General features: G+C 36.6%; 2 protein-coding genes across 3 annotated transcripts in view; both read right to left on the bottom strand.

The window, feature by feature from the left end:
- The window catches only part of TMEM204 (transmembrane protein 204), a 203,080-nt gene that overhangs the window by 98,654 nt on the left and 87,435 nt on the right, over window positions 1-16,991 (bottom strand). The window lies entirely within an intron of this gene.
- Window positions 1-16,991, bottom strand: part of CRAMP1 (cramped chromatin regulator 1) — a 53,393-nt gene that overhangs the window by 26,282 nt on the left and 10,120 nt on the right. For both annotated transcript variants that reach the window (XM_075514624.1, XM_075514623.1), the window contains exons 3-6: window positions 14,003-14,196; window positions 12,187-12,340; window positions 9,949-10,032; window positions 7,156-7,204 (exon numbers count right to left, since the gene is read on the bottom strand). In XM_075514624.1, the coding sequence (XP_075370739.1) occupies window positions 7,156-7,204; window positions 9,949-10,032; window positions 12,187-12,340; window positions 14,003-14,196 (481 nt within the window). The remainder of the gene's footprint in view (window positions 1-7,155; window positions 7,205-9,948; window positions 10,033-12,186; window positions 12,341-14,002; window positions 14,197-16,991) is intronic.

Below are 16,991 nucleotides of genomic sequence, written 5' to 3'. Positions count from 1 at the left end.
AGGGAAGCACTGCTATTTTATAAAGCGGACCAGAATTATGTTACTTCAGTTGAAGAGTACCCTCAGAGACAGCTTCTTCATAAAAGACAAGTGGTTTTACTTTAGTCTCCTCTTTATACTCCCAACTCTTAATTATGGGAAGAAAAAGTCTAAAGTTTTTGAAGAGTCTTCCATTCTGGAATATCAACACCACATCTGTTGCAGAAATGAGGTCTAACGGCTCATGCGGGAATCTGAACAAAGTAACTTTTACAGTATGATTTCACTGGCTTTTAGCTTCAATACCACATTAACAGCTATTAAGATCCTTAAAAGCAAGAGGCCATTTTTGTTTTCATACAGTGGAACTATTTGATTTCTTCACTCAGTCAGCTCTGTTTTCTTTTTAGAGACTTAAAAGGCAACAAAGTTATTGATGGCAGTATTTACTACCTAATACTTCAAGCAATAAGGATCAGCTAGCATAGAAGCAGCAGGATTGAACACAAGTCTTTGCAAGTAAAATGAAAGAAATGATGGAGAATATTCCTACAGAAGGATCTTATTTTTTCCTATGCTGTAAGGAAGGCAACATCAGGCAGAAAGAGCACTTGTCTACACTGCTAAGAGGGAAATTCACAAAAGGGCAGCAGAAGTGAAGTCAGACCTGAGAAGATGGACTTGATGAGGTGAGCAGCTCAAAAGTTTCAGTTACTAAGCTGTGAACTTCTACAGATTCAAATATCCCAGGGCTGGAAGATTTACTCAATCTGCACTGGGCTACCAGAAGCTAGAGGGAATATGTTAGCCCTCACTCTTTCTAATAAGCTCTGGCACAGAAGTAGTGATGGCTCAACTAATGAAAAGAGGAGAAGGCTCTCAAGTGCTGAGGAGAAACTAGCAATAGTGCTACTTAAGAAACAATAAAAAAGACCCAAGAGCTACTCCTGGTTTTAAATAGTGCTTCCTATTTCCACATCTGCAACAGCAGACAACACTACAGCTGCTGTAACAGAAGCATTGTTGTTACCTTTCCTCTTTCAGCTTAACCCGAACTTGAATTGTTGGAAACTCGAATTGTTTGAAGATAGTGGGTCCCACCAAGCACAACGGTCAATCTCTGCCAGCAGAAAGACTCTTAGAGGAGGACATAGTAACACTTGTGGATATCTAGTCAATGATATAAGGGAATGATGAAAGGTAAAACTTCCTCCTGGCCATTGCAATGGACACCTTAGCCTTTTCACATGAGGCTTAATATCCTTTTGTCATTATATTAAAGTGCAGATATGATTTTATCAGAAAATCAGCATTTTTTAGAAAATAAATCTCCTGAAAATAAGCTTAATCATATGCAGCTAGCACCCTCTTTTTTTTTTTTTTTAAAATGTGTAAATAAACCAAGTTTCAATACAAGTGAGGACAAGATCAGTATGAATCTACCCAAACTCACTTATATCAAGTTAATGGGGACTGCAACGTATAAAGACAGGAAACTCCAAATTCTGCTGCTCTCAAATTCAGCTGGTCAATGTTTGGACAACTTCTCTCTTGGGTCTGAATCTTTAGGTGGAGAATCTCCACTTTTCTTCACAAGCCCAAACTTTGGTCTCGGCCAGCAGTCAGAAGCAGCAGCCTAGTATTAAAGTGCTTGGTACAAAACCTGAAGGATTTGGCAGAACCTAGAGAATTTGCAGTAAATAAAAACTCTAGTTAGATATTATGTTTCTTTGTCCAATGCTTATTATTATTTCCTCCAAGAAGAGTAACTGAAAAAACAGCTGAGGACTAAAAATCTTCAACTTTTACTATAGCTCCTAGAAATCTCTCTTCCTGTTACATAGTTTTACAATAAAGTAACACGTCCTCATGATTCACAACAAATACCCTTTGCCTTTAACTACAGGGATTCAATGAAAGCTACATTTACTGTATCACCACTAATGCTGTTCATCACAGTAAGTAATTTTATAAAGCTCATGTTGAGATGATAGGATGCATGAATGCATCCAACTGCTAGACAACGCAAAGTCTGGGAATTTGATAGAATGGTTGTATGGAAAACAATGCTGCTGCATGCTCACACCAAAGTTATTGTCTTCCTTGTTCTTGCAAGGAGTTAATTACAGCATTACAGCAATTGGAACTGCTGTAATGATTTCCTTGCTTAGTGGAAGACATGCCCACATGTTCCCTCCTGTTCTAGTGGAAAACACAGTTTCCTAATAGCCTCATACAAAATCCACTAAAGCCAGTGAAAATAAATGCAATAATTCAATGCACCTTGAAACAGGTTGCTAAAATTTACACTACTTCAGGACAGCAAGTTCTTTTGACTACCTGTGTGAGCCAAGACTCTCCTCCTGCATCTTGATTTTAGCTAATGCAACACCTTTTTATGAAATGTGCCCTTGAAGTAGCTGCATGCAAGTGAAGAGTCAGAAATAGCAGATTATTACTGTAACGTTGACAGTGTAAGGGTGTAAGTGAGAAGGGATTTGTGGGGAGAAACATTATTTCTTCTTAGATTAACTGATATGACTATATAAAACAGACAAGCTTTGTGGAAATTGTTTTGTCACATGACTTGAAGGTGACTGAAAGAAGGGCCTGAATGCTCAAAAGACTATTTGATCCACCCAGAACAGCTGAGCTAATTTGATCAAGAAAAGGAAGGAAGAAGAAAAGCATTGCTGTTCATTTTTCGTATCTTCTATTTCTCTTAAAGAGCCTAACTAGTTGGTCATAAAGCATTTATTATTGAGTCAGGCTTCCTGGCAGTTGTTCCTGATCAATTTGTCTACCACCTGCTCTGCTGCACCTTAGGTTGCAGATACCCACTATCTGTTACCACCACAGAGCAGCTCACAAATAAACAACGGATCAGCATCATAAGCTCCTGGCTGCGTTTGTACCTGTGCTTAAAAGGCGGGGCGGGGGGGGGGGGGCATGGGGGCGGGGGGGGGGGGGACGGGACACAACCAAAAACGCCCACCAAAACCTAGGATAAAAGCCAGAAGAGAAGTGTGAAAAACATATTACAGAAAAGATATTCCAAAAAATTATAAAAATCTAGGAGAAAAATCGTATTTAAGTAAAGAAAATAAATGCAAAACTGCTGATATTCCTAAAAGAGGAGCAGGAACTACTGTATACCCCGAGTACTGAGTGAGAACTGCACAGTTTAGAAGTTAGCAAGCAAAGCACACTGTTCAGTAAATGAAGGAACACAGAACACACATAAATTTGACAAAACAACGTTAAAACTTCACATGGAAGTTTTCGCCCTGGCACCACAGCACTCTTCCATGACTACAGCAATCAATACTTTTTTCATTGTTCAATCAATACAATTTTCATTGTTCCCTAAAATACATTTTAGAAGTAGCATCCCAGCTCTCTAGATTCAGGTGTTCTTCTTGGAGAGTCAGGAATAATTCCCCTAATTCCCTTTTCCGTAAAGTATAATGGGCTTCAGGCAATCTAGGGAGTCTGATAATAAATTATTCTTTAAACTAATATAAAATTATATCTATTCAGAGACTGCAGTTTCCTAGTTGAAATCCATGGCTGGGAGGCTGGAAAAAGAATAGTTCTACTACTTTAAAAGAAAAGCACAGTAAAAAGGAGACAGCCTGCAACAGAACTACTCTTAGCTTAAAAATACTTATTTCCTTCTCTTCTCTTACCTAGATCCTGGATGTTTCCAAATGCAGAGTGTGGTAAATCTTAAAAAAAAGTTATTCTACTGAATATACATTAAGAACTACTAGTATAACTTGACACGAAGAGCATATTCTGCGTACTTAAAAAGATCGGGTTTGTATATGAGTTTTTTCAGGATGAATTGCTATTTTATTATCAAGATTTTTAGAGAGTTACAAATTCCCCCTCAGCATGCCAAACAGCTTTTACAAGGAGCAACGAAGGATCACTCCCACTGCACAGAAAGCACACCCAGGAACTGAACCACACAGATCAATGAATACCTGTTAAAAGTTTCTGTCTTTAACGGTCTTTCTTACTTGTGATATTAAGAGCCTCTCAGGCTGGGGGGCAAAAACACATATACTAACAGACACTGAGTAGTACTGTGCTTTAACTGTTACGTATTTATGGTATTTCTTTAATTATGTGTTTGTTGTGGTTTGCTGCTTGTTTGTTTTGGTTTTTTTTTTAACTCATCCACTAATCCTACAGATTTACAAAAATATCCAGAAAATATTTCTATTTCCTCAAGTGCAGTTTTTTATTAAATGTAAAGATTGTTGCAAAACCTAAGTTAAATAATGTTTCACTCCTGAAAGTGAAACAAAACAAAAAAACTTTGGTTTGTTTAAATGGGTTTCTGAGCAGTTCTGATATACTGCCATAAATCTTTGTTTCTTGTTATATATCCTAATCACACAATCCAACGACATATCATTGCTGTAATAAAAAACTAGCACCAAGGGACTGGACAGAAAGTGATTCAGATTCCCTATAATTTCTAAGGGAGCTTTGTTTCATAGTTGTCCTGCTTAGTGATTCTGAAAACTTCTCGAAGCAGCTCATGTGGGCCAGTGTTGACATGAGTATGCTAAACTACTCAGACCAGTTACAAAAGCTGACAGAACAATTCTTATCTTCCCTTTGCATTTATAAATATCTAAACGTTGATCTATTTTCTAAAAGATCCCTGATTCATTCAACTACAATTGTACCAAAGGCTATGGTCTAGCCTGATTTTACACGTTACCAAAAATTCTGAAGACAAGCACAGAGACGTATAGCAGTGAATGTCCTTAACTTCAACGACCAAACAGGGACATTTCACACAAAGATTTTGCCATTACTTGAATGACTAAGTTTTCAGGCACTATTTAGTATCTGTGACCTGGGTTATAAGCTCAGCTAGGAAGATTTTAAATATGGTTTTCTTATGAGCACCTCACAGGGTCATCTGTTTTTCCATACACCATGTAATTATTACAGAAAACCAGAGACGATGTGTAACATAAGCAAAATAAGCACTGAATTAGAATGTATAACTCCAGGGTCTAGAGTCGTCCTGCAAATAAATTGCCAGGTAGCTCCTCACAATCTTAGACTCTCTCAACCCTTCTTACCAATTAAATGAGGCTCATGTTTACCTAGTTCAGAAGATCATCAGAATAATGCATGTTCACGTCCCCCATTTTTAATCACTTTGGATTTGCTTTCACTCAATACTTCCAAGATACTGACAAGCCTTACAAAGCACACTGCACTCAGAGGAAAAGCAGGAGTACCACACTTCGGAACTGAAAAAAAGAACTGCTTACAAATAGAGAGGGGGGGATTACAGAATTGCAACATCACTGAGCAAGATGGAAAGTTTCATCTAATGGGATATATGCAATGTGTTTGCTTGTGTAAGAGGTGAGGCTGCCCTGCACATGTAGGGGATTAATTCAGATGGTGTAGACATCCAGGCGGTAATGAAGACAAAAATGTGAACATCGTTTCCCTGCCCAGTTTCCTCTGCTTCGACTGACAAGGTTTACCCACCAAATGGGGTAAGAGATGCAGGAGAAAAAGGGAAGCAAAGATGTGTCCTCCACCTGGTAGACAAAAAGCCTATGCAAGAGCAACTATTTCTGAACAGCCTAAGAATGTTGATATTATGTACATTCTAGTTTTTGGTTAGAAGATTAGCATTAATATTTTCAAATGCAAAGACTCCTGTTTTCAAAATGGTTTGTTACAAGACTAGCTTTCATAGAATAAACACTTAGACTTCATAGAAATCATTAGCCCTCACTAACAATTAATTAGAAGAACTAAGACCTTAATGATGCAAAGTGCTAGACTGACGCTACAACTTGCTAGAAGTCATCAGTCTCATTTATTATGGTTTAGTCTATTTGCATGACACAGTATTAGAAAGGCTCTCCAGTACAACACAGAAAAACTCAAATGACTGCCTATATCCTGAACTCTAGAGATATTCAGGACACCAGGGGAAAAAAGGCTCATCCCAGGCCCATTTTAACCAATAAGTCCAATTTAAAGAAGTAATTTGTTTTAAGAATCATTTCGTTATACAAAAAAACCTTACTGCTAGGATCCTCTTAATTGTACAAAACCAAACCAAATGACAATTTCTCTTCTAATTTCAAACTTCACAGTTAACAAAAGAACAAAAAAGTGATTTCATAAATAATCACATTAAAGACCTGCAACACAACAGCATACTGTACAAAGTGCATCTCCCAGGAGATGAAAGGTTAATAAACTGCAAGGAACTCATTTGGAAACTCAGTTTGTGAACAATAGAAAGGTGCAACAAGTACCCATTTTATGTAAGGTAAAGTCAAAAAGTCAGCAACTTCTGAGTGGGCAAACTCTTCCTCCTGTTTACAGTAAAGTTTACTTCATCAATAATTTGTCTGCTACAATGAAGTACCCTAAAAGCACAAATGCCGAAAGTAAAAAGAGATCTGCAACAGACGGAAAATAATACTGTTTTCAAATTGCTTTTAAAGACACGATTAGGACAAACCAGTGCCTGCTTAATGATCACACTCCTTAAAATAATATCCTTTAAAAGAAATTTCATTTTAGAATACACAAATTCTAAAAGCAGGACTACTTCAGAAAATTTAATGTACAGATATATCAGGTATTTCCTCATTTCTAATAGTACAGCAACTTCTAACCCCTTCTGTATTCTAAAAGTACCTTGCCAAGACTGACCCCCCAAATCCCATAATTCTTTCTTGAAGTGAAACAGAATACTCGTTCTTAAAGCCAAGTAGATGCAGAAGTGACTGGAGGGCTGAGGCCTACGGTGTACTGGAAGTATCGTTTCAGGTCTGAAAGTCAGGACACGTGAGCACTGTTGGCAGAACTCTTTGGAGATGAACTATATTCCCTATAGTGAATCAACATAGTTATAATGCCATAACTTCTGTAAAGAATTCTCATTTCATTACCTTCTTAAGCTTCACCCATCATTTCTTACTAATAGCAATTAATGGATTTCATGGAAAAGGGGAGAAAAAAAACCCATACAGAACAAATTAAGAATGGAAAATGTCAAAACTGCAGCTCTAAAAAAGTAAGGAATGCCCCCCAGACTCTGGATGACCAATTCAACGATCAAGCTGCTGAACAACCCAGTTTTAAGAGTTTCAGGAACAAGTTCCTACTTACCCGGCTTGAATGAGCTCATTGAGTTTAGCTGCATTCTTGTCATCCATACCTTTACATGAAATGGGATAACACAGTGAATTAGGATTTAAAGTCATATAGTCATGACCTGTTTTGTGTCCTGTTCAGTTTTCAAAGCTATTACATTCTATTCTCACATAGGATTAATGTGCATAAATGTGCTATAACATACCCTTTCTGAAAAGTTTCTATTTTCATAATGTGCAAGCTTTACATGATCCTTGCCATGAAAATGACATTTTACTCATAGATTAAATGACCCTAGTTTGGTGCTACAGTCATCTTGGGTTGCTGGGCGTTAATCTGACACTGTGCTATTAAAAAGAAAAGCTTCCTCATCTTCCTGTTCAATCTCTGTTGCTAAGGCAGCAGAACATAATGAAAGAGCATCAAGCCCTCACAGCGCTGAATGCAATAAAAGTAAATAAAAATAATAAAATGCACAGGTAGCCCACACTTTTCTTCTATGCATTATACAACACATTTTTAAATGGACATTATGGTAACTTGATTTATATTCCCTATGATTGTTAGGCCCAGATCTATTTACTGAACAATTAACCTCCCTCTGGCAATGCTGAAAGTATTCCTGACATGCTTTCCTGTCTCAATAGCTCTATGTAAGTAATCCCAATTTCTGGGAAGACAGGACTGGGTGAATACCACAAGAGAGGGAAAGAAAAGAAAAAAAAAAGGGAAAAAGAAAAAAAAAAAAAAGAGAGAGGAAGAAACTACTTTCACCAGCTGCAGAGCAGACCGCTCATAAACTGGGTGTAGAGGCTTGCAGCTTAAGCCCATTTGGTCTTGGAGACCAGAATTTTCCAAGTGACAGTGGGTAAAATATGCAACCAAGTCCCAAAGTTATAAAAAGACAGAAGCACAGAGTATGCATGCATTGCCATGGTGACTGTGTGAAACCTTATTCCCAGTCATAGCAAGGAGGGTCTTTTGATGCTTTTAAGACAAGACGTGGATACAGGGAAGGAACACTAATACTGATTTCCACTGACAATGCAATCTGTCTTGCCTCTGCACATTCTCTGTCATGAAACAGTTCAAATTGCTTCTCCAAGATGAATTAACACACTGGAGATCTTTGAAGAAACAGAATAAAGATCATTCAGTATGAACATTCACAACAGTCTCATTCACGACACATTACAAGAAAAATCCCAGGTGAGGAAATAATATAGCAAAACAAAAAATCTGCCAAAATACCATGTTTCTATTAGGAATTGTACACGTCCACTCATTAAAGCTTTCTTGTCTTTTGCACTTTGCAACTAGTATGACTTTACAAAAAAGGGGAAGTATTTTGATGATTTTCTATGTCTCACAAATTAAACAAAATATGTAGAAGATGCACTATGACATAACACTGACTCTACAAAAAGCTTGGCGAGAAATGAAAAAAAACCCCACAGATAAGAAGGTATATGTGCATAGACTTAGTGCACAGTGCACATTCCTCTGCCCATTGTCCAAGCTAGCCACATTAGAGCTCTCTCTAGTCTGGAAGCCATAAAGACCATGTGAACCGTATCCTGGGCTGCATCAAAAGAAGCGTGGCCAGCAGACCAAGGGAGGCGATGCTCCCCCTCTACTCCACTCTGGTGAGACCTCCCTGCAGTACTGCGTCCAGCTCTGGGGTCCTCAGCACAGGAAAGACATGGACCTGTTGGAGCGGGTCCAGAGGAGAGCCACAAAAATTATCAGAGGGGTGGAACACCTCTCCTGTGAGGAATGGCTGGGAGAGTTGGGGTTGTTCAGCCTGGAGAAGAGAAGGCTCTAGGGAGACCTTATTGCAGCCTTTCAATACTTAAAGGGGGCTCATAAGAAAGATGGGGACAGAGTTTTTAGTGGGGCCTGTTGCAATAGGACAAGGGGCAATGGTTTTAAACTAAAAGAGGGGAGATTCAGACTAGATATGAAGAATAAATTTTTTACAATGAGGGTGGTGAAACACTAGCCCAGGTTGCCAAGAGAGGTGATAGATTCCCCATCCCTGGAAACATTCAAGGTCAGGTTGGACTGGGCTCTGAGCAACCTGATCTAGCTGAAGATGTCCCTGCTCATTGCAGGGGGGTTGGACTAGATGACCTGTAAAGGTCCCTTCCAACCCGAACCATTCTATGAACATGGTACTAAGCCTAAGCTCAGATATCTTGCTAATTAAACTAATTAACTTGCAGAAAATGGGGGAGCATTGGTATGGCATATACTCATTCATCTACACTCATCCTTATGGACAAAACCAGCCTCCAGGATTGAGAAGTTCAGAATGCATCTTGGTTAGCCAGTAAAGTTGTTATTTCCGATTATGATTTGTAATGCTTTTTCATCATCAGGGTTCAATAAGTAAAGATTTAGAGATTGACTTAGAGAAAGACACCATCCCAGATATTGATTGCATAGGCAGAAATAATTGGGGGTGCAAATGATATCATTTACACATTTAATTGCTTAGTTTTCAAGAATAATAAAATAGATAATCTAAGCTGCATATACATTTACCTGCCATCTGTGGGCATTCCACAGATAGCAAAAGCTAAAGAAATCTATCAAAGAAAAAGGGGACTAATGCAACAGACTAAGGTCTTTAAAAATAAAAATGCATTTAATGAAAAAAACGATACCACAGATTACTGCAATAGAATACAATGAACACAAATTCTGAGTAACTCAAAAGTGAAACTGTACTAGACATTGCCAAATTCAAGGGTAGACACTTTCGATTCTACCATATAAAAATAATTTTAAATCATTCATACTCACATCCCCCAATCTTTTTCCTTAGTTCCCCATAGCAGATTAAGCCATAAAGCTCCAGGGAGGATTTTTTCAGCCCTTGAGAAAACACTGAAAAGCAGAAAAGGTGTAAGTGAGAAGCAGATTACAGATACTTACACACAGCAACATTGCAGATACTCATTTCAACACAGAAAATGAGATGATTTGTATTTTCAATGATGAGACAAACACCTCAAAGGTAAGACTAAGTTGTGTTTCAAGAAACACTATAATGAGACGGGTTCGCAAATTTCCTTTTGGTGACTTAAGTATCTGGGAAATGCAACTTTTTTTAGATTACAGAAAAAACAAAGTAGCTTCCACAGAATTGAAATAAATATGCAACAGTTCAGTATGCAAAATAAAGCTAATTCATAATAGAGCTAACTCTAGTACCACTTAACTGATTGCAATTTCTAAAGGAAATGTCCAGATGCCCCCAAGAAAATGCATATAGAACTCTTTCTTATATGAAAATTAAGAAGTAGGTCTGAATTTTCCAGAAGAGAATGTCTTCTGTGCACATGAATGCACCTTAGAGATTTAATGCAAATTTTAGATTCTAAATTTTTATATGAAGAATTACATACATTTTGTTCAATTTTACAAGTTTTTTTTTTTCTTCTTTCTCATCAACACACATGATGTGGATGTTATTATTGCCAATAGATCTAAATATCTATGACAGCATGGAAAGACAGTCTTGTGGTTTACAAATCAGATGAAAATACTTATTCTTGTCTATTAATCAAGAACTCAGTTCTCTTAAATGAGACTTGCAGACTCATTTAATATCAAAATCCAGACACACATATTTCTACCAATACGAAAGCTTGTCAAACTACTGCACTAATTCTTGAATTCCTACAGCCAATCAGATTTCAGACCTTATAGGTACAGATACAGAACTTTACGTAATCCAGAAAACAGATGAAGTTCCTCTGTGACACCATTTTTTTTAAGGTTCTTCCATACTGTTGTTTGCTGTTAATATTTGTTTTTAAATAAAATACTAATGGCTTGTTTCATCTTAAAAAGCTGTCTTGTTTTGAAAAAGGAACTCAAAAATACACCTTATGACAGGTGTTTTAGACATGTAAGTGCCCCTTTAGATAACCTAATCTCAGGAAAAGACAAAATTTCATGAAGAGACTATATTGTACGCTATCTTTGCTTTCCTTCAGCTTTTTTCTAGTCATATCCATTTCTCACTAATGAGTTCTTTTTAACTTGAGAGGCTCTGGCCACAAATCATGTACATTAATTTACTATCCAAACTTTTGCTGATGTTAAATAGAGTTGTTTAAAGACCAAAAAATTCAACCCCCATGAAACTGACACAAATTACGCAACTTAGAATATAGAATCAGAAGGATAGGAAAGCCCTAGAGACCTTTACTTGTTCAACAAGCTAAATGGAGAACTGACATTCATCATACCTTAAAGAAGTCAAAAGAACTGCATCTTAGTAAAATCTGTTCACTCTGTAATAGATTTCTTTAACCTGCTATTCAGTTTAGGCTACCTGCAAATTGACTTGAATTCTTGCTGCCTGTCACTGAGTAGTATGCATTTGATAAAAATCAATTATCAATGATCATACATTACTATTACTGTTACAAAACACCATTAGCAGTTCATATGACTTCCCAATTTCCTTTTCATTCAACAAGCTAGGGAAGAAGGGAAAAGAATGGGAAGGAGGGAATATGGCACTGGGAATCCTAAGTTACTGAACCAATGATACAATTTCAGGCTTATTTAAAGTGTGAGCAAATATTTCACCATTTACACTTGTATCTGACTATTTATTTATTTCTACCTTCCCCCAAGAAGTGCAAAGTACTGCTGGAGCCAATTTGCTTGATGAAGTCATGCCTGACTAATATTTAGGTAGCTGTCCTCAAAGGTGTGTTCCTGAGAACGGGAAAACATTTCCTTGAACCTGGCTTTCCCCCAGTAGTAATAGTAGGATCAGCATTTATTACAGTGTGGTGAACTGATATAAAAGCAGTGATACAAATACCAGTTTCTGAGTAGTATTTTTCAAAAAAACATGAACCTCAGTATGGCCATGCTAATAAACATGTTCACAGACATCCTATTCAGTATTTATTTTCTCATCTCCACCATTCCTACCCTCCATGATGGCACTAAAAGGCACCACTCCAACCCTCATGAGACTGTGAGCTCTACACTGAGCCCATTTCTTTGCATACTAACCATTATCAAAGTCAATGTACTTTGAGATCTTGTGCCAGGTGCGGTAGTAGAAATGGCGGACCTGTTCCTTATTCTTCACCATGCTTGCTGGTTTGCCTTTCTTCTTGTATTTCAGGGCAATGTTGTTCTGGATAGCTTCAAAGTCCTTCCCATGCTGAAGAATAAATAAAACAAATCCAAAACCTCAAAACCAAACTTCTATCTTGTCATAAGACAACTCCAACAACATGAAGGACTTTGGGGTTCTTTGTGGGAAATTAGATTTCAATGGTCATAAAATTAATGGGTATCAGAACTCAACAGCACAAGAATGACACTGGTTTCCTTTACTTTATATAAAATATATTATAGATGCCAAATAAATTACTTTCTAATTTCTTGAACTATTTCAAAATAAAAACAGTAAGTTGCTAGCAAACTTAAAAAAAAAACAAAACAAAACAACAAACTTTACTCATAAATGTGCCAAGTAGCAGAATTGAAAATACTGACTTTCTCACTTAGCTTTCTCTACTTTCCTCTGCATTTTCCCCCCTCTCCCTCCTACCTCCATTTCTGACTAGGGTGAATGAAAAGCCTATTATATTTAACGGCTTCACTTTTATTTACAATAAATTTCACATTCTGGTTATTAGGAGTACAAAATTTGAGTTTCAAATAATGAAGGAAAATATTATATTTAAAAAAAAAAAATAACTTCTTACAGAAAACACATTTTTACACTGTAGGTCATTCAGAAGTTCATTCTCAGGGTAAAAATAAAAATGAGACACCTAAATGTCCCTTTAAAACTAGCCAATTGCTATAAAATCCTTGGAGTTCAAAAGAGGAAAACGTAATTTTATATACAATTTCATATCATTGAACTCCTGCTATCACAAAATTTCTTAGTATTCAAAAAAGGTTAGAACTGATTTAAATACAAAGTGTGACAACCTCTCTTGAAAGGTAGTGACACAAAATGAATGGAAGTGGGGGACCAAAGAAACTGAGTTCCAAATCCATCTTAGAGCAAATTTTTGATCTTTTTCCTCAGCATTCACAAAAACCCATTTTCTTTGAGTGATGAAGGGACTTACATGATTCCCAGGAATATTACTGCAAGTCAGAGGAGTTAAAAAAAGAGAACAGTGTTTAAGTGTTCATTTTGTCCACAAAATATATATGTGTGAATCATGCCTACCACTAAAAAAGAAAATGTTTAAAAAGATGCACACATGCAAAGAAAACCCACCACCATTTTTTTTCTTTCACCTTTAGTATGTATTTTCATAACAGAGGTGCTCTTAAAATAATCATAAGAACAAAACAACCAGGAATACATCGTATACATCATACGAGAGAAAAGATCAGATGATCTAACTTTTCTTTGTCTCTCAGCCCTAGCACAAACCTTTTCATAGTCAAAGACTAAACACAGTGCCTACAATTCTTATTAGAATAGAACATATTTTCTTGTTTGCTAGTATTACAGCATAAGTGTGTTGCTTTTGAAAGTTGAGATGGGGACATTATTTCTCATTTGAAACACAACCATATTAGAAAAATAATTTAAATTGTTATAAACATTCATGAATAAAACTCACAAATATTTCCTGTGTATTTCAAAACAAAAAAAAGCCTGACACTTTTGAAATGTGGTTTTGATTGACAGCTGGTTTATAGCCAACTGTATAGACGCATATGCATAGACAAACAAATGCATATGTGTACGTATGCATTTTGCTCCTGCAAATCTCAATTGAATCAACCTTTTTTAGGAATATCCAGATACTAAATGAAGCCATCTAAGCTTATTATTTTCCTCTACACGTACCTCATAAAGCCCCTCGAAGAAAGTATTTTTGTCCTCTGTGCTCCATGATTCCCACTGCCGTCTGACCTTCTTTCCTTCCTCCTTCTCTCCAGCTGAGGAGCCCAGGTTCCTTGCTGCTGACTTAGAATTCCCAGCAGGATTGCTGGGAGGAATTCCTGATGTGCCACCAGATGCAGTCCCTCCATTATCTGCTGCTGCAAAAAACCATGACCAGAGTGAATATTAAACCCACAGGAGGATTCATGGATAGAAGTAAGTGAAGAACTCAAAATGTCCTCCTTCTTCACCACTCCCATCTATATCAGTTTTTTTCAAGATATTTCACTGAAATACAATAGGCAAGTAACAAGGTTTTTTTAAAGAAATAAAATCTCAAAGAGGAAAAAAAAAAAGGGGAAGGTTTTAATGGCTTAATTTTGTATTTCCAGAGATGAGACAGATAAGCAGGAATATACCAAAGCAACCTCTAGAAGACAACACACTCTCTGATGCTTATACACTGGTGTGCTCTACAGGTGCCCCTTTGCAGCTGAGGGGAACTTCTGAGCAATGCTGAACATGGATGTGACCAATAAAGCAAACTAATGACCATGAGAAAATACATGTAATTTCATATCCTTGTCTTTGGTCCTGATCCTACTGCCTCTGAAATAACTGTGGTAAAAAAAGGACTGAAAGATGTCTACTTTAGTTCATCACAGGACAAAGGATCAGCATTAGCAATAATCTGATCCTCAGTATAAAGAGCACCATCTCTTGACACTTAGCCCATCTAGGATAATTCAAGGCATCCCAAGAATGGCAAGTCCCAACCCCTTCTCCTTCCCCAAATCCTGGTGTGGCTTTTGGAAAAAGGCACAGAAGTGTAATCCTGATTGTACCTTTGTCAGTTATCAGCAGCCCAAAGAACATGGATCAGAAAAAAATACGAAGATCGGAAATATTAATATGGGAATAAAGTCTGATGGAACAAGAGAATTTACTGTTTATGCAAGTAGGGGACAGGGAAGAAAACGGGATGGAGAAACTGCAGGAAGGTGAGAGCTACATATAATGCAGTAAGATTCCATTCCCCCACCTTAATTCAGAAGAAAAAGCCTCTTCTGTGTTTTTAAATTGCCTCTGAAACTATTAGTCTTTCAAAGACTTTTTAATCAGCAAAAACATTATCAACTAACCTTAAACCTGTGGTTTATTCACAACAAAAATCAAACCAGACATCATGCTTGACATTGTAAGATTATCAGAATGTTAATCCAGAAATCAGAGACACCTCCATTTCATTTTTTCCCATGAAAATCTAACCATTCTCAGTAACTTACATTTCCAAAATATGTTCTCTTCAATTTTGCTAAGAAGTATTATTTAAGATTTGACTGCCCTTATCAATGCAGGCGTGTACTTAATAATACAGAAGCCTTTTACCGTTAAACATACATTGCTCGTTATAAAAAATGCTTATTTCCATTTCCATTTTTCTGGTTACTGTCCTTTATGTTTTGTCTTTTATCTCATGATAAACTGGCTTGCCTTAGTTTATTTGCTTATAAATCCAGCTTGTACAATACAGCAGTCCCAACTAGCTTCCCAAACTTCTATACACATTAGTACAGTTCTCTCTTTCATATTTAGGCTTAAAAAGTTCAGTTATCTTTTAAAATTCAATTCTATGAAGCAGTTTATTTCCTTGACAAAGTCGGTGTTTTTATACACACACATATATATAAATATATATATAATTTAAGAACCAGGATAACCCAGTTTGATAATCCTAACCTTATTTTTAAGAGTATCAGAAGAATCAACTATTACAGGCTTACTCTCCTTCAGAGATTTGAAAGACTTGTATGTAAATCTTAACTGTAACTATTCAGTTGCAATTTGAAAGTAATTCCTTTGGATGACAAAACCATATTGCTCCAAAACCTAAAAAAGCTGTTTGTTCAAGTAACAAAGAACATATGAAACCAAATCTGGAAGAGAGCAAGATGCATGAAAGTACTTTTTTTCCTGCATACAATAAATATTTACCTGATATAAACAGCTTCTCTATTTGCTAAAGCCTTCATCAGCCACTGATAAAATAATGGAAAGTTAAGCAATTTAGTTCTGCTACTGTGAAGGTAAATCCTTTAAAAAAATGAAAACATTAGAAAAACCTGAGCACTTAATAGATGGCTGAGAAGAAAACCAACAATTTTAAGACACAGAATTGCTCCTTTATTCTGCAAATATGTGACTGGAATATCACAATTTGCATGGTAAAGAAATACAGATCTTAATATTTAAAATCTTTGGTCAAAAAAGGGGAATTCAAACATATCAGGCCTCAATCTTAATCTACAATCTCCTGTTGCTACTAGTTCACAATGCAAAAGCCGTCCTTTATCAAAAGACAGCTACAGGATTCCATTCCAGAGTTTCTATTCTGATCGCAGACCTCTAACTTTCTGAGAAATCATTTAGAGGAACCACGAATGCAGGGTTTTGGGGTTTTGTTTGTTGGGTGGTTGGGTTTTGTTTGCGGTTTTTGGGGGTGTGTGTGTTTGTTTTGTTTGTTTTACATCACTCTGTATACATACTCAAATAAGTAAAAACCTAAAGTCAGCTGCCTAAAGTTCAGATTTTATCAAGGATTTTTTAAAGATTGTACAGTATACTTGGTACACGTGAAGTTTTCATTATTTAAAAGTGTAAGAAGCAAAAGTATCAGTGAGGCCTTTAAATTCTAGTAAGACTATAAAGTTCAGTAGATCTCCTCTTAGTTGTACGTAAAAGATGAAATTAACAGAACAGTTCTATTGAGGACATGCTAAGGACTCCACTGATTCAACTTCCACAAAGGACACGTAGCTCGTAATTGCTCTTTTGTTACTTTATATGTACTTAATATTCTACAAGACAAACTGTAGTCCTGGGAAGTTTATCACAGTCTTTCTTGTTTTAAACACAAATAAATTACTCTCCAGACAATTGTTTAGAGTATCGT

This window comes from Mycteria americana, chromosome 12 (assembly GCF_035582795.1).
Source record: "Mycteria americana isolate JAX WOST 10 ecotype Jacksonville Zoo and Gardens chromosome 12, USCA_MyAme_1.0, whole genome shotgun sequence".
NCBI lineage: Eukaryota > Metazoa > Chordata > Aves > Ciconiiformes > Ciconiidae > Mycteria > Mycteria americana.
Note: the sequence above shows the minus strand (reverse complement) of the source record. Positions and strands in the feature narration are given on the sequence as shown.